Genomic DNA, 27,591 nt, shown 5'->3' on the forward strand with positions numbered 1-27,591 from the left:
GTCCCCCCCGGGCTCCGAGCGCCCCACGGCGAGACCGGCGCTGGGAAGGGCGAAAGCGGGTCCTGCCCGCCGCCTCCTGCCCCCCTGCCCCGCAGCCCCCGGCCCGAGCGGACTCACCGGTTCTCCCTCCGCTTGCCCAGGGTCCCCATGTCGCCGCTAGCCTCGGCTCCGCCGCCCGGCCGGCGCCGCGGGGCGCGGGGCTGCGCGGGGCGGAGGGGGTCGGGGCAGCGGGGCGGCCCCGCGCATCGCCCGCTCCTGCCTTGCCTCGCCTCGCCTCGCCTCAGGAGCCCGCAGCCGAGCGAGCGGGGCAGCCGCCGCCCGTGACGAGCGAAGGCGAAGATCTTATCGGCAGAAGGAAGTCCCGAGCCGCCGGGCTGCTCTTCTCTGAAGCCGCCGCGTTTACCAGGTACTGAAGCGCCGGCTCCTGCCCGGCTCCGAGGCGGCCGCGACGCTGCCTTGGGGTCAGCCCCCAGGGGCCGGCCCTGGCGGGGCCCACGCGTGCCTCCAGGCAACCGCCGCGGCCCTGCGCGCCTGCGCCCCGCCCGCGGGACGTCCCGCGTGGGGGCCGGGGGCCGCCGCAGCCCCTGGGGAGGGCCCCGGGGGACCAAACCCTCAGCCCCGAGGGAGAGGCGCAGGACGCGTTAAGCCCGGGCGAGCAGCCGCGGGGAGCGGGGCCAGGCTCCGCGGGACCGCGGCGCGGCTCTCCCCGCGGTGCCGGCGGCTGGAAGTGGAGGCTGAGGTGCCTTTGTGCAGCCCCTGTTGGCTGCCACCTCACGCCGCCCCGCCGGGTGAGATGTGATGTCCGCCAGGCGCCCGCACTGCTGACTGTCCCGTTCTGGCCACTGATAGAAAAGAGAAAGAAACTCCTTCGCTTCTGAGAAGAAACGGCCGGGCAGGAAATCTGAAAGGTCAGGCTCGTTGCACGCAGCGCAGTTTGACTAAATGGGCTTGCGTTGAGAAGTACGACCATCTGAGCCGTACAAAAGTCACAGGTCGCTTAGGCTCCATCACTTTGAGAGCTCAGTTTATGTTACAGAAGGCTACTTGGGCATCATATGCCGTTGTACCTCACACTGAGATCCACAGAGTTTTTAAACTGTTTCTTTAACCAGTAAGCTTCGGATATTCTGAATAATTTGCTACCAGCAACCAGGGCACATTCCTCTTTAGGTCTCCAAGATGATCAAATCCACAAAGGATGCCGCTCTTGGGCATTTCCTCAGGTGAACTGCCACTATCACCGTGAGTTGTACAAACCTGCCTGGCTGTGCACAAGACCTGCAGGTGAAAGGCAAAGCCCTGCATGCAACTGGAAATCACATTAGTGATTGAGCAGGTGCCATTCTGCTGAGTGATACTGAGCTCATTCCCAGCTTGAAGATCACTGTGGCTTATGAAACACAAATGCATTAATATATATCCAAGACCACTAGTCATGTCATCTGTGATATTCTCTGTAGCATCTATGTCGTTAAGCCAATATCCTGGCCTAATTCTACTTCAGACGAGCCCATCCCACCTATCTTTGCTTTTTCTTTAACTGTAGTTTTCTTGAGAAGTTTGTGTGCATGTGTATACACACACACATTAATTGGGGGTTGAGAGAAAGAACACTGTCCAGCTTTGTTGTCAGAAGGTAACCATCAGCAAATCTTACACAATCTCGTACAAAAATACAATTGTAACTTACACACCTGTGTAACAGCCTGACATACTGACCCATCAATGTAATGTTTTCCAGGTGAAACGGTTTCCTGCTGTAAAGTACATTCACACCTGTTGTGTGTCCTCAGAAGATCAGAGACCTGCTCTGTGGAAGGGGAAGGTAATTCTCTTTTCTGAGAGTTTCTATCAATAGATGATTGCTTTACAATAAAACTTACGGAGCCATGCTAACAGAGTTGCAAGAAGACTATTATGTTTAGGATGGGCCATATTGCTCCTGGGAACACTTCTGATTCAGAAATTTTATACTGTTGTGTTCCGATCTCTGGAATATCTTGCAGCAATTAAAACTCACATATTAAATTTTACCATTGGAACTGAGTGAACTACTTTCTGCCTCAGAGTAAGTCAGATCTTTGAAGTTCTGCTGTACTTAAAGATACACCTTTTCCCCTTCAAGTTAGTGTGAGTTCACAAACCTAGCTTGCCCTCAAAGCGGAGTAAAAATAATTTTCTGAAGCTATTCTTTCATATTGACTTTAAGCTCATTTAATTTCCCCTCTTTCCTGGGTCCACATTCCCGCTTTTAGGAATGGGCCAACTAGTAGAGCTCTGCAAGCACACAATGAGTTGCATGCAAAAATTAATCAAGGAAAAAAACCCACCCCAACTAAAAACGATGCATGTTCTGCCATATCAATTCTTTCATTTCCCCACCCACTCATATTAGCTCAAGTGCTGCCACAACCAATTAATGGTAAAAGAGCAAGACCACACGTTTTTCCAATAGCATTCACTTAGATCTGTTTTACTTAGATCATTGTGAAATCACAGCATGAGTGGAAAGGCTTAGGTGTTCTCGTGGGATAATGAATGAGGTGGTTCCCTGAACTGACAGAGGACCCTGTTGAGTGGTGGGGTTAGGAGACAACATCAGGAAGGCAAGCTAGACAATCTAGTGTGGAAAACAATTCCAGAGAAGGAGAAAAGATTGCTAATACAATTGGAAAGAAGGACAGCACATGGAAGCTACGAAGAGCTACTGCTGGATTAACATATGTTATGCAAACAAGTAGTAATCAGAATCACTAGTTCTCTTCAGTTATGGCCTGCTACCAATTGCATGTGAAAAAAGAAAAAAGAAAAAAAAAAGGAGAAAAACAAAAAAACCTTCTTTTATCTGAGTTGTGATATGCCAAAGGTGTGGCTATCCTGTGTGATAAGCTGATACAAATAGCAGCTGTAATGAAGACACCATCTGAATGTGCTTCCCTATTATAACTTAAAGTTATAGCTGTTAGAACAGTTTGCCTTAGCATGAACGCTGACTTCAGTTGTAGCTAATAGAGTATTTCCAGTGTCTTGTTCCAAGCCTGGGTCATAACTTTTCATCAGGATTATCTAGACTTTGGTATTTCTCTTTTTATAAAAGTTGCAGTGTTTTCATCCAATAACCCTGTTGAGGTTATTAGACAATAGTAATTCCCTTGGCTATTTTTCTCCTGGTGCAGCTTTGCTAAAGGGGCCGGAGATGGAATGTCCACTTTCTGAAGCAATGTGACCTGTAGCAGGGTTAGTTTTTGTGTCTTTAGCACATGCATCGCAATAGCAGTATCTTCCTTTGGTGGTGCTTGTTCTGGGGCAACGTTTTGGACAGCTATAGCTTTTATAAGGAGGAGGCAATAAAACTCCTACTCGTGATTGTGGAATGGGACCTGAAAATATGAAACTGTAGAATTCAGAGAGTAGATAGCAAATTAAGAGGAATATAAATTGTTTTTTATTTTTTTAAGTTGATTTTTAAGTCAGGTTGAAAAAGACTGGACTAATCTTATTTGAGTGCTTTGGGTTGTCAGTAAGGTACCTGTGAAGCCCCCACGTTTTCTGCGAGAACAGAAGGAACTAAGCACCCAGTAGTTGCTGCCTGTGCTTAAGGACCCTAGATTTGTATACATGGTACGTAAGATATCTTAAAAAATCAGTAGCTGTGCTACTAATAGGTCTGTATATCCAATCTATACTGAGGTTTCTGCTGTAAAGGCTGCTTCTGTCAAACCCTTCAACATCCAGTAGTCAGCCTTGAGGAAAGCATCCACTGTGAGGATTTAACTCAAAGAAAGTCAATACAAATGAACTGATTGTTCATGTGTCTTTGGAGAGCTTGAAAATATACAGGTAGTAGTGCTTTTAGCATTGAAGATGTATGACAAACTAAATACAAATGATTTTCCTTTATCTGTGTACCTTTGAGCATAAGAGGGAGGAAGGTCAGTGAAAAATGTGTAAAATTGTATAAAGCAGTGTTGTACGCCCATCCCATGCTTAATGGTGTATGTTTTATTGAAGTTCTCATACAGAAAATATTCTTGTATCTTCTAGGTGAACAAATGCTGAAAAAGATGAAAGTCTTTGATATTAGCGTGAATGATAAACTAGTCCCCTAGCATTCTGTTACTGGAAATTCATTTTTTCTGTTATAGCAGCAGGTTTTAAAATAAAGATTCTGTATTATTCATGCTTAAGGTCCGGTATGGTACTTCACTCATCTGAGGCAAAGCTGAATGCCAGAATGTGTATGTGCAACAGGCATTTAAAATGATCACAGTGCATAGGAAAAAGCTAGGAATTACCATGCCTGAGTAGACACTATGTTTAGGTCTGTGGTATCTCTCTCACATAAGATAGTTTGTGTGTAAAATCTTCTGAATCCTTCATGTTTTCAAGGAAGTCTCTTGTGCTTTTTTAAAGATAGTAAAAGTAATTATCTAATGTGAGGCTTGCTTTTCGTGAAAATACCTGTGGGGTAATAGCATAAGCAACTGACTACAGCAGTTTAATAGAGCCCAGTCTTACTTAAATTGGACTTGATTTTTTTTTTTTTTTTAGGCTTGCAAACACACATTGCTCATAAGAAACATCAAACAAATATTCTGTTCTATGGCTGAGTTATGTCTACATCATTTCACTATTACATAGTAAAATCCCATACTGCTGCAGATTTCTGTATGATAAGGCGCTTTAAAATGTCTTTGAATGATTTAGTATCCCAGATCAGCAAATAGGAATATATTCAGAAAGCATGTAGGCTTTCTGAAACAATTTGAAAACCAGAACCAAACTGTTTTTAAAATGCTTCTTCAAGTAAATTCTGCGTTCCTTCAAAGGGCAAATAAAGGAGCACTGGCTTAGTTTCATTACTCTTAAATTTGTGTCTGATTACTATATACATTGTATAACTCCTGAAGATTCAGCAGATTTCTTTGATAAGAACTGATGATTTCAGTAATTTCTTATGGCTGATGTTTTTTCAGAGTTACTCCAAAACAAAACCTACTAATGATTTCAGTAATTTCTTGTGGCTGATGTTTTCTCAGAGTTACCCCAAAACAAAACCTATGCTCTGGATTACATTGTTTTCTAGAAATTAGATCTACTGGGGTGAAAACAAAACAAAACAAACAAAAAACACTAGAACGATGGCAACCTTTTCTGTCCTGTTCTCTCAGCATATGCAGCCACTATCCATATCCAAGTAACTAACGAACCACCTGCCTGTGAGCGTCATGCTTAGAGGACTGGAGCACCTGTCGTACGAGGACAGGCTGAGAGAGCTGGGCTTGTTTAGCCTGGAAAAGAGAAAACTGAGGGGAGACCTCATCGATGTGTATAAATATCTGAGGGGGGGGTGTCGAGAGGATGGAGCCAGTCTCTTTTCAGTTCTGCCCAGCAACAGGACGAGAGGCCATGGGCACAAACTGAAGCATGGGAAATTCTGGCTGAGTATGAGGGAGCACTTCTTTACTGTGAAGGTGACAAGGTGACAGAACACTGGAACAGGTTGCCCAGAGAGGTTGTGGAGTCTCCTTCTCTGGAGATATTCAAAACACACCTGGATGCTATCCTGTGCAATGTGTTTTAGGTGATCCTGCTTGGCAGGGGGCTGGACTAGATGATCTCCAGAGGTCCCTTCCAACCTCGGCCATTCTGTGATCAGGAAAGGGTAAGTGATTCCTGTTAACAGGACTATGGCATACAAAAGGCTTCTTTAAGGCAAATATAACACAGTTTTAAAAGATCTCTTGGGGTTTGGCATTTAAAGTAAATGACATTAAACAAGATGGAAAAGAGACAAGACAGAAATTCATGTAAAATCAAAAGAAGCTTAGGAGAATTGTCAGATGGATCTCAAACTACTAGCAAACACCTCTTTGCAGAACATAGAACAGAACATGGAGTACTGGGATCTTGCTGGCTTGGGATTCTGTCAGAGCATTTCATAGGTATTAGCCAGCCATGAATTCCCCACCACCCTCAGTGAACACTCAGGCTGATCATTACAGCTACCGTGAGTCATTTTGTCAGTTCAGGTGCCACAGGTCCGTGGGATGGATTGAATGATTCCAGTCCTAGTAATGATCCATGTGGGTGTGAGCATGCCACATGATGGAACGTCTGTGGTTTTGAGTCTTGGAAATTATAGGCAAGACAGTTTGTAGGTAAAGGCAGCATTTTCTATCAGACCAACTAGCACAGCTGGAGGAAGGCAAGGTTTGGGGTAGACTTGAAGAGAGTTTCCGCAGAGAATCACAGAATCATGAAATGAAAGAGTTTGGAAGGGAACTCAGGTAGTCTGTATTCCAATCTCCTGCCCAACGCATGATCAGCTGTGGCACCAGACTTGGTTGTGAAGGGCTTTATTCAGTTGAGTCTTGAAAGCCTGGAAATCTGAACACTGCACAGTCTCTGTGGATAATGTGTTGCAATGTTTGACTATTCTAATGTTTTGTTTTTTTTTTTTTTAAAAAAAAGATTTTTCCTTACACCAAATTAGATCTACTCTTGGTTCAGTTTGTCTCATACTCCTGCCATGCACTGGTGTGAAGAGACTGGTTCCTTCTCAATAAGCTTCTCAGAAGCATTGTCAATCTGTAATTACATTGATAATTGGTAATTACATGTTTGGTGTGAGTCCTCTTGGACACCTTGAGGTGCAGGATTCTGCCTTTGTCCTTGATGAGTTTTGTAAAAGTTCTTGTCAGTGCATTCCTCTACTCTGTCTAGGTCTCTCTGGGTGGCAGTCCTGCCCTCAAGCACACTGGCTTGTCCTCCTGGTTTGATGCTGCTTGCAAGTTTGACAAGAGTGAGTGCACTCTTGGACTGTTGAGGACAGTGTTAAAAAGGGCAGGTCCCAGGATAGACCACTGTGCTACTCACTGCCAGACTTGTTAGCGTACAACCTGTACCCTCTGAGCCTAACCATTCAAATGGCTTTTTACCCATCTAGTTGTCCACCCATCCAGACCTCAGTGTCCCAAATTGAATACAACAATATTGTGGGAAACAGTGTTGAAAGCTTTATTAAAGCTAAGAAATAGCAATATCTGGAAATCTGTCTACTTTATCCTTTATTATACTACTTGGCCTAATAAAAGGCATTATCCCTACCTACAGACCTTGTCTTGCTTATGTCTGAAAGCCATTGTGGTTATGACAGTGTTACCACGTAGAGATGCCCATTGGAGAACTGTTTAATCCAACATGAGGAGAGAGATTGATTTGTGTCATTGCGTGTATGGATGTCTGTTGCCTTTAACTATAAAGCAAGGTACAATTTCCATCCTAGCACCTCTGCTTCATTCGGATCATAGTGTGGATATGTAATAAGGGCAAATAACTCTCATCAGTATGCTTCCTTATTTTCAACGGCTTTGGCTCCAGAAGTTGGATGACATGTGACCATTAAGGAAGGAGGACTGTACAAGTAAAAACATGGTCTGATGGCTGAGATAAATGTGATTTATCATTAGTTGTTCGTGCAGATAATTTGCAAGTAGCTGGTGGACAAGTCTTGCACTTTCAGCTATATATAACTAAACGATTGAAACTTAGGTGTTTTTGGTTTTAATTTGGAAGACTTCAGATAATGGAGTAAAATGACTTGTTCCAGCAAGGAGAGCAATGAACATATGTGTTGATAATATAGGAAGACATCAAGGAGAGCAATGAACATATGTGTTGATAATGTAGGAAGACATCAAGTCTAGTAAGTTAGAAAATGCAATTAGCTGGTGGCATTCTGAGTAGGAGCACACTTTGATTTTTGTTTGAGGCTCAGTCCTACAAGTAATATCTTGGCCTTTCTATTGAGTAAAGATTTTGTTTTCCTATTTAGAAGAGTGCTGAAATACAGTCAGCACTGGTCATCTGCCTAGAAGATTTGACTACCTTGCATCAACGCCCAGCTGTTTCAGAAGTAGCACAAAGTGGGGTTGTCTTTGAGATATGATGATATTGCAATATAGAGTGAGAGGTAATGATATTGCTAACTGCAGTCTGTTCTGCATCACCAAAACCAAAAGTAGGTTTAATTCTGGCATCAAGGAAATACGAAGCTTGTATTTACTGTAAGTGAGTCCAAGAGCAGTGTCGTCATAACTTCTACTTTATGTCTTACAGCAGTCCATAGCGCTTACCTTTATTGTCTTTCAGAAGTAACATATTTTATCAGTTTTGATTCAGGTCACCAGGATGCTTATGTGTGCATACGATTTCTGAATTGATTTTGGTAAGAACTGGAAAAAAATGCCACCCCCCCAAAAAAAAAAAACAAACAAAACACTAAAAATACTGCAACATCTTTTTTCTTGAAATGCATGCAAGTAAAATATGGGAAGAAAAAGTGAAAAACCTTGAACCAAATAATGTCCAGAAACAGCGAGACTCAAGGTACAGAAAGGAAAAGCGTAACAGTGCTACCGAGAATGCCTCTTCTTCGTTTACCATCTGCTTTAAGAGAACAAAACAGCTGCTTAAACAGGACGCAGATAACATCATCCCCAATGTTCCTTTGTAAACATTTTCCAAGGAGACAGTGATTAGCTACTTCCTTTACAGGATATTTCTTGGTCAGCAGCAAGAGGCAAGACACCATTCACTAGAAATATACAAGTGTATTGTTTTAACCTTTTTAAAGTGGTTTCACAGATAAATTGTTGTGGATCTGACAGTATCTTCGAAAGTTTGACAGGATGAAAATCAGGCTTTGTGAAGCGTATTTTTATTTTAATATATTTATAGTTTAATGTAGTATTTACTTTAAAAATCTGTTTAGCAAATAGCAACTAAAATTACAGTGATCCTTTGAGCTGGAAAGAAATGTAGATACATGATTTCCATCAGAGAGAGCTGCTTCAAAATTTGCAAACAGTGCAAAATTTAATTTTGCTGCTGCAGGCTTGCAGGCCAGTCTTAATGATTTTGCCTTCTTTATTAGCAGTGACAAAAGTAAGAGGTAGGGATTGTGTGAAGAAACAAGAGTGAAAGATGAGGAGAAATAAGGAGTAATCACAGGGGTTTCACAGGATGTGGGTGTGTAGGGAGTGGTATTTCTCTTTGCTGCCTTTTCTGACTGATCTCATCTGCAGGGCAGAAAAGTTTTCCAAGGGGATTTCACCCTGAAGTACAAGGTGGTGCTGATTTGAACTGAACACTGGATTAAGTGCTGAAAACGTAGGTGGACATGATACACCACATAGATAAGGTCCAGACTCCTCCTCTCTCAGGGGACTTTCTTTCCTTTTGTATTGCATTAGGGGAAATGCTCTTTTCCCTTCTAACCTGGTTTTGCTTGCCCATCTCTCTCCTCTCAGTGTGCTCAGTATGTGAGTCAACTGGGGAAGAGAGGAGGTGAGAGGACAGGAGAGTAGGAACAGTGTCCCTCAAACCCATTCCAGCCACCCATGGAGCTCCTGGTGCTGGAGGATCAGTAGGAAGCACAACAGGGCTGCGAACAAAGGCAGGGTGGCTGCAGCTAGTGGCAGTGGCAGCCAAGGGCTTTCTCTCTTCTGTTGCTATTAATACAAGAATTAATGTAAGCTGAATGTTATTTAAAAGAAAAGAATCATAGAATGGCTCATGTTGGAAGGGACCTTAAAGATCCAACCCCCCTGCCATGGCAGTGTCTTACCTGTGGGCTGAACATGGTAAGCTTACCAGCCACGTGTATACGTAAAGGGAAAGATTAATCTTTCCAGGACTCCATTTGCCTGTCATGTTCTTATGAAGGGAATGTATGACTTGTTCCTCAGTTTGCTGGACTGAAAAGAAACTTGGCAATAAATTAGGTTGGGAACAGAATCAGGCAGATGAATGCAGTAAGGAAAATTTTGAGTAAGCTCAGAGATAATGGCCCACCTCCATTTGTGGTCTATTGTGGCTAGATGTAAAATGAATACAGGCAAATTGTCAACTACCTAGACCTAAAATCATGCAAGTATTTTTCTGATCTCCTAAGACCTTTTCCTTCTCCTCTCAGTTTTGTCTCTCCTCACCTTCCCTGCTTTAAAGCAACATGTAATGTTTCCTGTTTTAAAGGACCGCTAAGAATAGCAATATGGCCAAGCATTGCTGCCGCTTTCTGGATTAGAAACATTATCAGTTGCTGGCTTCAGTTTTAATCAGGGACAGTAGCTGAAGCAATACCGAACAGTATGTAATTGCAAACATATACCAAAAACAATACTCAATACCATATCAATAGTTGTATGATTTGAAAGTATTTAGGCACCAGTTCAGCAAACACATTTAAACCCACTCTTATTTTAAAATTATAGGCAGGGAGAGGCTTAGTCATATGCAGAAAATTAAACTGGTTTAAAATAAGTCCTTACTTTCTAGGAGCAATATAAGGGGTTCTTATGAAGACCTAGCCCAAGTACATTGTTAGCTTCAGGAACTTAGACTCTAATTATTGGTGTCTCTTTGAACATCCAACCTAGAAAGCAATGTACAATTGCACAGTTATCAAGATATGCTGCACACGTCTTGTTCTAAGATTTCTGCCAGTCAGGTTACAAGAGGGTTAGGTAAAGTATCCAAGGCTTTTTGTAGACTCAGCTGGAAGGGGTTTTGGAAATTGCTAGTCTGCAACTTTTTATTTTGTCCTTTCAATGCTTTTGTAAAAAAAGAGTTAATAGTGCCTTTCTATAGTACCTTTGAAAGTTTTTAAAATCCTGTGGTAGGAACATGAACAACGAAGTCTTACGACAACCTGAAAATAATCTGGTAGTGAAAGGTAGGGATTCTATCACTGTCTAAAAGTGGTTGCTTAGGTGGGTTTTCTCTTCTCACATCTACCTGTCCTATTTCATTACTTCAGAATTTTGAAGGCAAAGGTTGCTAATGCTTGTTCAGGGTGACTCACAGGTTAAAAAAATGATTTGTGCCATTTCCTTGTCAAATACAGGCATGTTTTAAAAATTGAGTTTAAAGTTAGTGGTATCTATCTTTAAAAAGTCAGAAAACCAAAGGGGAAGGGGGGAAAAACATTGTCAGTAAATTGTGTAAATAACAAGTCAGAGTAACTAACTGAACTGGTATTTTTAATGTAGATTGTTTTGCATCACTTTTAAGAACATGCCATACATTATTATTCTTAGTGCTAATTGCATCAGTTTTAGAGTATTATTTAAAAATGGGGACAAAAAAAAGTTTAATGCTCTTTTCTACAGTAGAGGGAAATGACAAAAATGAAGGAAAATTGTGCTTAAGTGGATGTGTCAGATTCTACCAATATTCAAATCACTATTTTACAAGGTGCAAACTGTGTACAGACAGGAAGGCTGTTTAAGTGCTTTTGTCTCAGTCTGTGGTTGTGGCAATGAAAAAACAGTTCAGACTAAAACAAAATAAGTTTTCTAGTCTGTAGATCCCTCAGCTTTTTTGCAGGATAGATAGCAAAAAATAGACATCAGCACCATGTAGGAGTAATCGCTGATTGAAATTCAGAACCTGATTCCTCTTTTATGTGGGTGTAGATCAGAATAGCTTTTCTGATTTGTCTGAGGAACTCCTGTATTTACGCAGTGGTTACTAAGGCTTCAGTTTGACCCATCAGTGGGAAGCATTCACGTACCGTGGTGACTTTACAACATTGTCAGGACCGATGGAAGTCATGCGTATGTAGATGTGCTAAACCATTTCATTTTCATACAAATTTTCAGCACTGCGCTCTGCTGATAATTGCGGTGATAATGCCGAGATACAAAGATGCAATATGAATATGTTTGACATGGTTAAATAGGAAGTTGTTCCATTTGAGCTGTGCAGATTACAGAACATACTTAGGTATAACACATGGGACTGAAAGGAGCACTTGGTTTATTTTTTTCTTTTCATGTTTTACTTTAACTGCCATATTTATATCTGTGCAGTTCAACTTAATATGCAGCCACTTTTTCAAGCATTGCATGTATCCCTCGAAACTGCTTATACCATTTACCTGATCCTCCTGTTTCCTGAAATTTCATCTCAGTGTTTTTGTTAATTTTGGGGATAAGAGGAGATTCAGGAGATCACCCCAGCTATCTAACTAGCCTATTTCAAACATGGGCCTTCTGTCTTTCATTTTTCTGCCATTTACCAGAACATGGTGTTTTCTGTTTGTTTGTTTTAATTTTATTTTTAATTTCACTTAATCTGTTGTGAAAATACTGTCTTTTCCCTTATTATTTTCTTTTTATTTCATATGTCTTTTTGGCACTCACAAATTGTTTAACAAGACAATTATTCCAACACAATTAGCTTATGGACTATATTTTGAAAAACAACAAACAAGTCCCACTATACAAAATCCTTCTGCTACTTTTTGACTGATTAAATACTATGCCTTTTGCAAGCTTAATCCTTTTAATTTGTTGATACTTGCAAAAAGTGCATAAAGTAGTCTTTTAAGTTGAAGCTTTTAAACTTAGTTAAATAAATGTCAGTTGCATCTTTCTCTCACTTGTTTAGGGGATGATAATTTCTGATTTTCTCACAGCTTTAATGTGGGTAATCCCAAAGGACCTGGGGCAGGTAGGAAACTACCAACATCATCATTGTACTAATGGACATCTCAGTCCACAGAGTGTTTTGTATTTCAAACTCTTTAGATCCAATTTAAAATTCTTAATACCCTGGCATAGCTGCTTCCTCACCCTGGTAGCATCTAAAGCTCTGTTCCGAGATGGGTTTGTAAGCACTCAGCAACGCTGTTGCATCTAAGCCTCATCAAAATCCATAGGCTGTTTGATCCTCTGGCTATGTTGTTACCTGAAAAACTTGATCCAAGCACTATATTAACAGAAATGGAACTCAATTTCTCCCTTTCCCAATAAAGTGTTTTGGTACTTGGCCGTGTTCATGGTTGTTGTTTTTGTAGTCTCTGTGGTTCAGTGGTTCTTTAATTATTGAATAGGAGAGAGTGAGAGTACCCTTTCCTTTTAAATATCCTGTAGCCTGCCATTTAAGACATTTTTTCCGCTGAGATGTGGGAGCTAAGATTTGAATTTCCATGGACAGTGGAAGGAATTGAACCAAGGCATCTCATACCCTAGGAGAGTGCTGTGGCATGTTAGGCATTGAATTTAAATGCATTACAAATGTATTAAGAAAAGTGCTGCCTTCTCTGCCCTTTGAAAGGAAAGTCTCAAGAAGCTATCCATGGAGAGATTCCAAGCCTCAAGTGAAAGAAGTGCCTTCTTTCAGCAAAGACTGTGTATGTACCTCATATGAAGTAATTGAAGATACGGTATCTCAGTAGGAGTTATTTACCTACACTAAGCTGCTCCCAGCTCAGAATGCAGCCTGTTGTAAATGAGTAACTTAAGGTTCTCAGTTCTGGCTCCTCGGCCAAGCACCTAAACTTGCTTGTTATTGCTCTTAACTTCTAGTCAACACCATGTTTCGGTGGATCTAAACTGGGAGACACACACTCAAGGTCAAAAAAGAAAGCTGCTGAATAGCAAAACACTGAATTTAGATGTCAAAAATCTTAACCAGAAGCCAGCCTTCCTCTCAAATATTTCATCATAATTTAATAAACATGTCTTAAGCATGCTATTGACCTATGTGTTCATCTTTCCCTGATTACATCACTTCCTTGCATTGCAGTTGTATTACTCTTGTCTGAATCTACCACTCTCTATAAATGTGTAATTGCAGTGATTGTGCAATCATCATCTGTGTTCATTACTATAGCAACCAGCATAAATACATTCCCTAACCCAGCCCATATAAAAAGATCTTAGAGTTTCAGCTTCTCTGCTTCAATTTTATGCATATGCTGAGTGAATGTGTGTGACACAATGGAAATTACGTGCTTTGAAGGCTGCTCACATATGTGAGGGTGGAAAGCTAAATTCTACTGAAACCCTTGTCTCAAAAAAGAGAAGAAAAACTTCTGACCTGCTCAGCAGGACTCAAATGAAGCACATGTGTCCTCTCTCCAGCTTCCTTCACGTCCTGTTGGCAGGGGACTCACCAGCTAGGGAGAACAGCAGCGCTTGTGGGTAGCAAAACAAGTTCCAATACAAGGCAGATGCTCAAATTTCATATTCTAACATGAGAAGTTGAGTCTTTGCCCTCCCTGAGCCTTAATGAGGCCTTGCTTACACTGACATTTTCGTAATGACAATCCCTAAGCCCAGCCTAATTATAACATCTGACATCCCTAACATAAATATTCTGAGTCATGAACACAGCTTCGCCCCAGATTTCGTCTCTCTTCCTTCCTTCCCCCTTTGAATACAGTATCTGGAGCTGACAGGTAGTCAGCCTTGCACTTTGTGTTCCAGAGCTTTCTCCTACCACAGTTTCGCCCTCTGAAGCACAGAAGAAATTTGAATGGTCTTGAAGGCTTTTCCTAAAAACATGATATGCACAAGTTGAAGGGAGAAATCCACGTCATCTATTCATGTGCAGTTATTCTAGTTCATTATTTCATTACAAATAATGTCATTTTTTTTGTCTTCCTTTAAGCTCCCGTTACTGCTGTTGCATTGTTTCATGAGATTGTTTTGTTCTTGGGTTTTTTATTAATACATTTCTTAATGCAGAGGAAAACTTGAAAACCTAGCTGAAGGGATCTGTGCATCGTTCTGTTAATATCTAAATGAAAGTAATATTATTTCTACCACATAAATTTTCAAGGATCTAATGATATTTGCTCCCAGGCTGTGGGCTGGCATTTACAATTGTCTCCCTGTTTTCGCAGTTTATGTACGAATTACATTACGTTTGAGACCACTACTCTGTGTCAAATTTTGATAAAGTTTGCCAGCAGGTTCAAAATTTACTACTTGAACTCATGTGCATGTACCCATACACACCCACTGTGATTGCAGAAGTTTCATTTCCTTAGGGAACAAGACTGAAAACAAAAGGCAAAAATAAAGAAGTCAAAATTGTGCAACATGCCAAATAGATTCTAATAAGTGAACAGATTTAGTGTTTGGTCTCCCCTGCAAATTCTACAGGTAAAATGCAGCATGAGCCACACTGCCTCTTGGACTTAAACACAGTTAATGTTGATTTCATTGTTTGCTATTAGTCACTTGTGTAATTTTGGACATATTCTCCTCTCCCATTTCCCCTTTTGCCTGCTTAGACAAAGTTTGGTCAGGCAGGAGCAAGCGCTTTCTTCATGCCTTAAGGTGCTTAGCCTGCTGCTGCCCATGAGAGACTGAAAATCAATTCAAATGTGCAGTGCTGCATCTCTCTAGTTGATTGCTATATGAATAACCAGAACAGACACAACATCTGAGGACTTCAGTAACCAGTACACCAGAGAAGAGAGCTGGTCACAGCTAGATTTTTGAAATCTGCCTGCAGATCAAAGGAAATTTGTTCATTGACTTTGTGTACGATTTTAAACTGGGAAATCTTTTTCGGCATCATTTAAAAGCAGGAAACAAACAAACAAGCAAATAATAAATTGTTCCTTATGAAGAACGAGTCCAAGTTAGTAGTTGCTTCTACTCTTAACCACTCTTCTTAAGGATCCTTCTGTTAAGCAGCCATTTCTTCAGCTGTTTAGAAAATGTGAGAATCCTGTGAGTGAATGATGCTCTTGCTTACTACTTCTCCTTTTTCTAAATGGAGAATGAAAACAACATTGAGAAATTATGTCTAGTTTTGATGTCGCTGGTGGTGCAAGTGCAGACAGCTGTAGTAGAGATTTTTAAGTGAGTTAAAAGGAGTTATAAAAGTCTGGCTTGCGCTGCACCTTACTGTAAACAGCCCAAGGGAGGGGCTCTGCAATAAGATAGTAAGCCTACACCACACCCTGGGTTCAGTTGCTTGAGAAACAGTGACAGGTTTTCATTCACGCTGCCCACCTGACATGCTGTTTACTTGCTTTCCTTTCAGTACAGTTAGTCTGTACTGAATGATGGATTAAGTTTAATGGCTATAAATAAGCGTCCTACGTTGTTAAAAAGCCGTCTGTGGCTTAACTGTAACTGGGATGGTCTCATTGGGCATGAAAATTATGTGCTGTGCTTTGAACTAATATAACGATGATCCCCCCCAATCGTGTGCAAATTTTGAGGAACAGTCAGTGAAACTTGAGCTTAGTTGGCTTAGACGTCTACCACTCTCAGTTTGTATTAAATCAGTACCAAGTTTTGTATTGGCAAAGCCACCTCCTCCCCCCAGCTACTTTTAGATCTCCTTCTTCACACACAGTGTATTTACAAAGGCCTGCTTCACTTTCATGCACTATTCTAGGAATTTCCAATACTCAGAAACTTCTGATTAATTTTTCTACCTGTTTGATAACTAATCAGAATTTGTTCTAGATCCATAGAAGGAACTTTAAGAAAAAACTTTGACAGCAAGATATGCTTATTACTCGGGGCATCAATTAGCAGAATACTTAAAAAATACCAACACCTATGCAAATCAGCCTGAAACAGTAGTGATGAGTACAGTTAAGCTGATGAATAGAGGTTGGAATAGTACGGAAAAGCAAATACGTTGTCTGTGCTAGGAATGTGAGAACTGTCATTGAACAATGCATCAATGCTCTTTCATTTCAACCTGGAACTTTGTGTTTATATAATACATTGGGTATTTCAAGCAAGATGTAAAGAGAAAAAAAAATAAGTTTTTACTTTTTGCTTAAGCAGATATTTCTATAATGTGTTTTTGTAGACTTTGTAATAGGATTTTTTATACTCAGACTGCAGCTTAGGAAAAAAACACAAAAGTAGTTGGAATTCAACCTTGTAAAGAATGCAACAGTACTGTCACAAATCAGGATCTATTTAGATTCCCTAGGTGGAAAGAAATTTTACTTTGAAGCTTAATTCTAATCCCACTTGTTGGGGTTTTTTGTTTGTTTAGTGAGTTGTGATGAACTGTAAAGCAGCACATTGTGCAAATTTTGTGCAATAACTATAGAACACTGGTTTGCAAGATCGGGTAATTCCTTATATATTAAAGATCAGACCAAACGCATCAAGAAACTGGTGTCAAGGAAGACATTTAAAAACAGAAGATTAAACAAACAAACAGCAATAAAACCAAATAAAGTGTCTTTGGAAGGCATATGCCTTCCTTGACAGTTTCTGTAACTTAGATAAATGACATTTGCACCGACACAGTTTTATGTGGAGTAGAGGAGTCTTTTTCAGGTTCTGGGCAGGATAAGATAGATATAATGTATTTTTAGAATAAATCCTTACAACAGAGATAAATGAACTTGCTGTATAAAAAGCTTCAGATAATAAATAAGGGAAATAACAAAATAGAATATATCACTCTGATTCAAAAAAAAATACATGGAGATTTATCCTTTCTTATCAGTACATTTATGAACAAAATTAATTTACCAAGCTTTGCACATTTATAAAATCTAGCTTGTAGCCTACTGGCGTTCATTAAACATTCCTGATTAGACTTACTACACCTCTTAAAATGACTCATGCACTTGTATGTAGAATTTCAGTAACATCCTGGTTGCTAGGGGACATGTGATCACTCTGACATATAAAGTATCTGCTAGAAATACTTTTAACTATATAAGGAACAAATCTGTAGGGTTTTTATTAAATACATATTTCTGCCATTAGTTAATTATGCAAAACAGGATGATATTTTAAGCCTTCAAATACATTTTGAGTATATTCAAATATATTTCAAGTATATTTTGAGTATTGTACATAATCCCTAGTTAATAAATATGACTTTTTTTTTCCATTTCCTTAAACTTTTTGTTTCTGACACGTGTGTGATACAATAGTTTCACACTGGGTAATTTTCCTTGACTTACTTTTTTTCCCCATTGGCCCACTCTGTCTACATTGTTGCTTGCCCATAATTGGTTTTTATCTTTATTTCAAGACCAGCACAAAGGCATTACCCCATGTTTTCATATGGCTTTTAATATGTGGTTTTATGTCTCTGTCTTAGAACTAAAGCCTTGCTTATGCACTTGGCACTGTGCTTGTCCCTGCATGAAATGCTTTCTTTCAGAAAACAGCAAGAATTGCAGGACCGATCAATCCTCCATTAGTGCAGCCTTCTCCAGAATTTATTCTCATGGATCCTGTGACATAATCACTTTAAGACCAGAGCTTTGTCTGTCACACTCCTATTTAATTTTAAATTGTGTATTGAAATAATATGTTAAAGGAACACTAAACCTGTGAAGTACTCCCTAAATTTATATACATCCTTACCTCAGTCTCTAGGTGAACATGCATCATTAGACAGTCTACCTAAATAAGAACGTGTTAATTCTGCAGGTTTCCTACCTGATGGCTGTACCTTCAGTGCACATGATAATCAACGCTCACTAATTGGTAAAAGCACTATGATGTGACAGAGGAAACTAGCTAAAAGGAAGATAACAAGTGTCACTGAAAGGGAAAGTGCTCTGTTACCAGAGCATGATTGGTGGAGCTCTTCAGGGCTGAGTCTTTAAACAATTTTTGTTTTATCATTTCATAAATAAGCTTAGTCTATAGAGAAACGTGTATGGTGATTGAATTTGCTAATAGCAAAAAATATGTCTATTGTTAATAGAGAAGAAAGCTGCAAGGTTTGGGAAGAAATGGATGACTGTAGGGACTGCAATCATGTATAAGGGATAAAATTTAATAGTATGAAGTGCAAATACAATGCAGGACTAAGAGCTTCTGTTGTTAGCTCACTGACTGGAAACAGCTGTGGTGGGGACAACTGCAGTGAGTGGTTGATCACAGTGATTTATGAGTCACCAGTATGATATGGCTGCGGAAAAGACAAGTGTACTAGATGAAACTGGTTACAGTAGTGCCAGAAAGCAGTTGTACTATTTGATGTGCAGCAGATTCCTCATCTATGATAGTCCTCGGCATCCAAGCTCAAGGAGATGAATTCAGAGTGCAACACACACTAAGAAATGTTAGGGAATGAGGTGCTCCATTTCTATGCTATATTCCAATCTATCACAAAATCTTTGTTCCTTTAGCTGAATATATGAAAATCTGTTCTAAAGGAAGATATTAGCACAAGAACAGACACAATCTGGCCATGAATAAATTCAGATTGAACATTAGAAGTTTTCTGGCAAGATGGTGAGTGAAATCCAGAGATGGCTGGGTTGTGGCTTCTCATATTCTGGGCAAGCAATCCAATAAGCTCTAAGACAAATTTTGAGCATTAGGAAAAAGATTAGAGTATGTGGTTGGCTGCAATTGCAGGAAATTAGGTTTTGTGACCCATAGCATAATTTAGGTCTGATTGTTGTACGGTCCTATGAACACTTTGCTATTTTCTGCAGCATGTTGCTCTGTGAATTATTTACAGCTTATTGCAGTCTGTACTGAGTACAGAATAATTAGCTTCCTTTTTGCAATTTCTGTTGCTATTACTTACTTAATTTTATTAAGGATTGAAAGAAAGACTGTTCATGTTGTATGCATGTAATACCAAAGTACTGACAGTAAAACCCAGACAAATAAATGAGGTAATGTTGGGTATCCAATCTGAGATACCTACGATCTGATCTTTCAAGTATTTAAAAATATATATTCAAATCCTACTTATCACCAAATTTAATTGAGGAAACTCAGCTCTGCTGAAGTCAGACCACAGCTGCCTTTTTTGTACGTGTCCCAATTGATACTTAGACTGAGGAACTGTATGGAAGAGACAAATTAATATAAAATTCTCTGTTATGTTCTATAACATTAGCTTAAGCTGTAGCAAAAGATCCTATTGCTGTTCACCTGAGCTGTCCCTAGCAAGTAGAGGTGTTTATCCAAGCAGTGTTTTAGCTCAAGGTGGCTGTTAAAATGGTTGAAACTGAAATGGTGCTGATATGCAGCTTATGCAAAATACTTAACTGTACAACATGGTTGAATTGATACCATTCTTTTTTAGGTGCTCTGCCCGTCACTGTTGTTATCCCCCTGAGCTTTGGTTTAGAGAAGAACCCCACCAGGCTCTAATCCCACTGTGCAGCACCTCAGTGGTAAGGCCGGTCTGAGGCATTTCAATGTTTCCCATCCATGCCTGGGCACCAACTACTCTAGCGCTGCACCTCACATCCCCTGCTTTGTAACTGCCGCTGGTGGTGGGGCCGTGTTGCGAACCAAGTCATTCAACCGATCTGACCTATTTGTGCATGTTTTCTTTCTTTCTAACCTAAGTCAGTTAAGTCACCCAGTTCACAGAATGACTCATGAAGTGGTGCTCTTGCTTAATCTAGAAGGGGGGCATGCCCTACCACCTGAGCGCAGGAGTAAGCAACCTGAAGAGCTCATTAAGCCACTGTATCATAGAACAAGGACTTCTGTGTATGTCTGTGTTGGACACGAAAAGTGTGACCACTGCTTGGTGAAAAGAATTCAACTGTGAATCAATGTATGGTAAAAGTAACTATTCTTTGCAAAAATATCAAACAAAACACATTTTAATGAGTGCAGGCAAATCCACACCATCATCCTGGTGAATTTAACAAGGCATGACTGATTATTTGTCCCCTGGTATGGTTCACAGGTTGATCCCATGAGATTGTCATTAAGCGCAGACAATACAACGTATTTTCTTTTAATTTTACTCTAGGAAATGGTTCCATTAAAGCAGCTGAAATTTACAGAAATATCCAGCCAGTGGCAAACAGTGGCATTAAAAATTTCAGCCCAAATAGTTGATGTACACTATTTGTAAACAGGAGAAAGTGGAAATTTACAAGGATAACATCACTTACAAGATGTTAACCCTATAAGCATTGCATTTATCGCCCGACTTAAAAAAAAAAAAAAAGGCAGGAATATTGTGTTTAAGCTGCCATTTTACCCTGTCCTTCAATGATCTGCTTTGATTTTGACATAGCTCATATAAGAGCTATTAAAATCTGTGAAATTATACATATTTTTAAAGTGTGCTTCTGGGAAATCTTCATGCCTGTCAGGTACTGATTTTGTAAAACCTGACAAAAAAGAGAGTATTAATCTTATCACCAGCTACCAGTTTCTTCTTTAACTTTCTTTCTCAGTCATGTGCAAGGAGCTTCTATTTAGTCAGAATTCCTGAACAGTCAGACCTGAACTTTTCTCACGCTCTAAGGTGCTGCAGCTTGCACAGGTGCCTTTGAGAAGTGTTTTCTCTCAGATGTTTATTGAAGTCATGGGTTTAAGCTAGAACTTGTATGTTAATGAACGTTATGGAACGTTATGAACATTAACGTATGTTAATGAATGTATGTTAATGAGTGTTATGTCATTCTATCAAGCTCACCTGCCATACAGTTTCACCAAGGGAGTCATTCTGCTTTTCCTATTGCTCCTTCAAAGTGAAGTTAAAAAATTATAAAAAGCAACTGGAAATTTTAGCAGATGGGTTAATTATAATCAAACAATTATATTCCTTTTTGCATTTGCTTCTCATAACTATCACATAAGACATAAATGTCCATGTTTGGCTCAACCTGGTGTTGAACAGTGAGCAGTAAGTGTAGCACTTCAAGTTACCTTAATTACAGAAACTGGGAATGACTTCTCAAGGATGAATCAGTGCTGTGATCTTTTTTATTTTGTCTATTTAAATACTGCTCACCAGCTCGCTTGCTAACTTGACTGTGGTCTTATGTTGAGTCCAAAAATGGCACGTATGACAGAGTGATTTCAAATGAGTTAATTAACTAACCTAACTCAATTGTAAATACTGTATGCTGTCAACATTGTGACAACAAGAAGTTTTTAGCTCAGTTATAGCCTAGGTTTATGCTTTAGAAAGCACTTGTTTCTGGTATGAAGATGGGGAAAAACTTAAAGTAAAAGCAAGTAGATAGTGAAACATGAATTCTAAATGCGCTTTTAAAATCCTGAGTATCAGCTGAAGTCCCGTTCTCAATCCAGGCTTTTGTGTGTAGGAATTCCATCTGTACATTAAATAGTATATCCATGGGATGAAAAGTTCTTTTCCTTTCATTCTATCTAAAACTGCAGACAAGCCTTCCTATTAAGGGAAAATATATCCAGTAAGGCAAGTGTCATTGAAAATTCACATTTCTTTAACAGATAGACTCTACCCTTCTGCTTGTATAGCACCTGATGAGTAAGACTAGACATTTTGTAAAGAAATTCTACAATTGAGAAGTGTATTTAAGTCATTGAACAACCTAGTTGTGGAGTAAAGTTCTGTGCTGCATCCATCACTGAGTATGGAATACAAAAGCACATTCCTTACTGAAAGAGTTCCCAGGCATTGGTTCACCTAATGCACATTTTTTCCTATTAAAAATGTTGCTTTGGGTTCAGGTTTTTTTCTCATGCTCTCCTTCTCATGTCAGAGTAGTAATTTAATTGCTGTCTTTTAATTCACAAATGTGTCCTTTGCGATATAAACAAAGAAATGATACACTCTTTAGAGAAGGAAACAACATCACAGCAGAGGAGGAGGGAGAAACTACATTGCCTTTCTGCTGTGAGGTGGTATGCCATGTGTGCCTAATGGGAAACTGCAGCCTTCTTCCTCAGTCCATGCCTAAACAATTCCTTACTTTGTAATCTCCGTGATTCACCGGTTACTTTAAACGGAGCCACCTATGCATATAAGTAATGCTTGTAATTTAAAATTTCAACTAAAAAATCAGCCTTACACTCTGTCCTACTATCTAGGGTGACCATCTGCATTCTGATTTCTGCACCGATATTATATACAAGCATTTAAATGAATGACCAGGGATGTGGACCTCTGTTTGGCTCTTGGGTGAACTTTGTAACCAGTTGGGTGCATCTCTTGCTGGGTGCATGAGAGTGCACAGGCCTGAATATTACTTTCTTACATGGTGTCAAAAACAAAGACAAGAACAAAATATTCCTATTTTGATCTACTTTCACCCTCACAAGAAAAAATGTATATATTTGTCACAGAAAAAAGTACGCATTTTAGTAAGAGCCTAAGTTGCACAGCATTCAATATTTAATTACTTATTCAATAGGCAACCTCCACTATGTACCTTTCAGCAGCAGTGCAAAGGAGTAATAATGAAGCAATTTTCAGAGATTACTATAGATAAGTGCATAGAGTTTCAGATGCAATCAGCAGTGTTTCTGAGCTTTGCAGTGATTGATTAAAGAGGCTCTGTTACTCAGCATTGACCCAAACAGGAATAAATATCCTTAGGCTCTGAAGAGATCTTAAGTAGACCTTCCCTTTACAGCATGAGTATGTGTTGGAACTAAAATGGGAAGAGAGGAAAAGAACAAAAAGTTCTGTAAAGAAATGTCAAAGGCCATTAGAAGAGAGTTTTTAAAAAGGAAACTGTAACATATGGCAAAATGGTCAGGGACTGCTATATAGAGAAGAGAAATATTCAGCTATTAAATGAAACTGACTGATTATATCTTAAAAGCAGTAGAAATTCAAAATTTATGAGACTTGCCTGTGAGGTGTTTTTGCTTTGGTTAAAAGCTGTTGTGTATAAGTTACCAAAGCATGAACATTTGTTACTTATCTGAATTCAATTATTATTTTTAATTGGAAAAAAAAAAAACAACTTATTGTTCATATATTCAATATAGGTAATATCTTTTTTAAGCTGAAATATATATATAAAAAGAGTTGAGCAGGTCTACCATTTTAATGAATTAGATTAAAAATACTAGAAGCCCCATGTGGCTTAGTAAATAAGAGAACATATTTATTAAATCAAAACAGTGGTTGATATGAGAATGATCACTTTTAGTCATATCACTTTAATGAGGTCATTTTACAGTTGATAACTCAAACCATTTAATACTGGATTAATTGATTTTTTTTTCTTGAAGTTATTGCTAAACAATATTCTTCTCTATTGAATCTAGTTAAATCTTTCTATATCCATCCTTATATCTCTATTTTATGTAAAAATGGCCTCTCTGAAAACTATGTGGCAAGTTTTTAAGAACTGAAAATTTTAAAATGGCTTAAAATGCGAAGTGTCTTTATGAACCTAGACATACATCCTTGATTTTAGAAATGCTTTCTCTAGCAGGGAAGCAAGCGCACAAGTTTATTCAATCACACGGTATCCTAGTATAGTAAGGGAGAATTTGACATGCCAGTTCCTCTTAACTAAAACAGTCTTAGCATAATGTGAAGGGTAAACAACAGGGCTCATTTCAAAATGAAGTAAAGGGCCCATTAGGCACTTAGTTTCTGTAGGCTCTTTAGAAAATTCAGTTACAAAGAATACCTAGTCAGGTATATGATGTTTTCTATGTAGCATATCGTCTGTTAGTGTTTGACCTAGTTCTTAATCTCATACACTATGTGCTTGATATATTAAAAATAGGTTGATATATAGCTATGATTAATTGCTTTGCAATTGAGGAACAAATACAAGTATTGGGCTCATGAAACGTGTAATCAGGAGTACTGGATGCAAATCAGGGCATTAATCTCTTAAATGCTATTAGATACATTATCACTTAACTGCTGGAAAAAATGGATTTGTAATTGATTTTTAATTGTTTTTTGAAATTATTCCTAGATATTTCCACGTTTAATTTTGTATTTTGTCATGAGCCATGTTTAAGAATAACTGAGTCTGTAGATAAGAATCAACATATAATGACAAAAAGCGTAAAAATAAAAACATAAAGAAGTAAGTTTCTAGTATATTTTTCCTAGTTCTGATGTCTGTTTTGTATTACTGTTTTAAAGGTGCTTAGCATATTTGCCAGGGGAATAACAACTCCTGTTTTACTCAAAGAAATGAGTTATTTACAGTAGTAGCTTAAATGCTTGTTATTCTAGAAAGCATATGCACCCCATTGGATGCATTAGAAGTGATGTTTTGCACAATACAGTGGTTGCACAAAGAAAAGAATCTTATTAATTTTGTCAACATTTTCATGGTTTTGGTTGGGGTGGCATGTTACTGGTAAGATGCAAGACTGCTTTGTTCTTTTCAAGACTCATCTACATCATTGGATAGAGAGAATTGCTTGTCCTGTTGGACGATCATGTCTTCATCTCATCTTCAGCTTGGTAAAAAGGTAAGGAGCAAAGTTGGACAAGCAATGTAGGCAACAGATGCCTCAACTGTGTTGGCCACGCCATATTGAGCAAAACTGATGAAATTTCTGTCCAAACTGACTCTTGGACTTGGAAGAAATGTCTAGAATTGGAGTAAAAAATCTATCAACACACCTGTGATGTGCAGCATTGCATCCCTTGAGAGTATGCAAAGTAAAGGATTTGCAGAGTATTTACAGTGATGTAGGAGTCTTTCAGGTAGTGAAGGCATTTAGAGTGTATGTCATTCACTGCATGGTGCTCTCACACACAAATAGGTGGAACTAGACAGCTTAAACATTTAAGGAACACTTTCTGGGAAATTACAAGGAAAATCAATTGGAAAAAATCAGGAAAATATATATTTACTAATCTATCTAACTAAAAAGTCCAAAGTATGGTTACATGAATTAGGTAAGGGCAATAATGCCCAATTTGCTGGTCAGTAGGAGCAACTCAATCTTTGGTGCAATGCAATACTTCACGAAGTTCTTGAAAAACTTTCCAAGCTCATGGACGTGAGGGATGACACCCGCAATAGAATGATCCCTTGGGTAGAACTGGGGTCGCACAAAAAAAAATAATGGTGAGCTTTCTTCTTGGTTAAAATTTTGCAGAACATGAACTCTCATATTGGAAACTTCTCTGACATGACCTGACATGAATGCATTTCTGAGAGTAGTCTTTTATACTCAGACAACACTGGGTGGCGTTGTGCAATCTATAACATTAAAAATTATTAGAATTTATCCAGATTTTTAAAAAGTTTATCGTCTTCTACTCCTCCAGGCCTTAGATTGTAAAAAAGTTGGGAGTAACTCACTGCCAGCTTGGATACACACACTTGTGCTGCAGTTACAGCTCCTGAACACACAAATGGATGTGATTATTGCTCAAAGGAAGTGTTTATGTCTTTGTGCATAATTAGCTCCACTGAGAAGAAGTCCTGAGAAGGACTTGGTTATCTTGTTAGACTTGTGGTTCAACAGGGTTGGAGGTAGTGAGGTAGAAGAGAGGGTTTTTCACTTAGTCATAAGCTGTGCTGGAGGCAAGTAAAATCATTAGTATCGACTGGCTGAGTGTGGGATTCCATTACCAGCAGAAAAGGAGAGATTCAAAACCTGACAGTGGTTTCAGAGAAATGCTGCTGGGTGGAAATTCCATCCCGTCCTGAAATCTGGCCCTGAGGGAACATGAAAGAGAAATAAATTTCTGTGCAGAGAAACAACACCCATACATCAAATGACACAACTAGACAAGAGATTTGTATGAGATTCCCGATTGTATTGAAATTTGTTTTCCTTCCAGTTATTCTGTGCTTTATAGTTTCTAGCAAGTAACATTTATTATGAAATGCTACTGAAGAGGCACATAGGCAAGGACAGTGTAAACACCTACCTGTATTTAAGGAAATCAGTTGAGTTAGTATCTAGATAATTCAAAAGAAAAACTGAAATACAAATAAAATGTGATGACTTACTGCCTTATACTGTCCCTGTCATCTCTCTGTATTTACCTCATTAAATTTTAATGTTTGTGACTTCTGTTCAACGTTGTATAAAGTACAGCATAATTGGTAGGACCCACCTGACTGAAGTGTATGTGACAGGACTTGATATATCTTAATTTTCAGCAAGTAACACAGCAAAACAAAGATAATCTTTTTCATCTCACTATTTCAATGGTAGTTAGCTAAAAATAAAGACAAGAAGGTATTTAAATTGCAAGTTGTTGTTAAGAGGATGTTATTTATTAGAAAATAAGGCTTTAAAATCTTTTTTTTTTTTTAATTAAAGAAGGGAAAAAAAAAGAATAGTAATAAACTAGAGCTCTGGTCCTGTAATAGTAAAATGCATGAGTTGCTTTATTTGAATATATACAGAATTGGTAATTGTAACAGTGTATAAAACTTTGTCTCCATCTCAAAAATAGATAAAACTGCATTTCCACTCCACCCCAAGTATGCATGTAGTGATGTTGATGAAAAGATACTTGCACAAGAATATCTTGTTTATTATAATACTGTACATGTTTAACTGATTTGATAAAGAATAATTGGAGCTATCCTGGAAATGGCTAACTTCATATAAAGTCAGTGTACAGACTATCAAAATGTTTGAAATGCACTGTATAAGATCCGCAGGGAAGGGGCTTTCTTTATTCACGTTTGTGCATTACTGATTTTATTTTAGCAGAACTATTCCCACTCTTCCACAATAAAGCAAAAATATGCCCGCTCTCAATTTTAGGCCCCCAGTTTGGAAGACTAAATTAGTGCTCTACAGTCAATGACTGAGGAGGGCACTTCTAAGGGGCTATTCAGACTGTCTGTGCCAGAAGTCAAATTGCTGCCCAATTTTAAGTGGTCTGGATTGCACTATGGAAGATTCCCACCTTTCCACATTAATGCATATCATTTAGGAAGCCTGCTCACCTATACAGAAATTTAATGTAAGTACATTAAAATTTCTTTCTACCAGACTAACAAAATAAGGATATGCACTTCACAGGCATGACATGATAAAAGCCACTGTGTCATTATTACTGTGCTGTATTTATTTGCAGTTAATAAATAGTCTGTAAATTCTCTTATAGCTTTCCTACATAATTATG

General features: G+C 39.0%; 1 protein-coding gene and 1 long non-coding RNA gene across 2 annotated transcripts in view; one reads left to right on the forward strand and one right to left on the reverse strand.

Moving 5' to 3' along the window:
* The window catches only part of RASGRP1 (RAS guanyl releasing protein 1), a 45,233-nt gene extending 44,581 nt beyond the window's left edge, over positions 1-652 (reverse strand). The window contains exon 1 of the mRNA XM_048058758.2: positions 118-652. Within this exon, the coding sequence (XP_047914715.2) occupies positions 118-149 (32 nt within the window). The 5' untranslated portion in view covers positions 150-652. The remainder of the gene's footprint in view (positions 1-117) is intronic.
* Positions 648-27,219, forward strand: LOC136790895 (uncharacterized). Its single transcript, XR_010831747.1, has 4 exons — positions 648-908; positions 1,742-1,825; positions 19,855-19,945; positions 24,877-27,219. It is a non-coding gene; the product is annotated as an uncharacterized lncRNA (long non-coding RNA).
* The last annotated feature ends 372 nt before the right edge of the window (positions 27,220-27,591 follow it).

This window comes from Anser cygnoides, chromosome 5 (genome assembly GCF_040182565.1).
Source record: "Anser cygnoides isolate HZ-2024a breed goose chromosome 5, Taihu_goose_T2T_genome, whole genome shotgun sequence".
Classification (NCBI taxonomy): domain Eukaryota; kingdom Metazoa; phylum Chordata; class Aves; order Anseriformes; family Anatidae; genus Anser; species Anser cygnoides.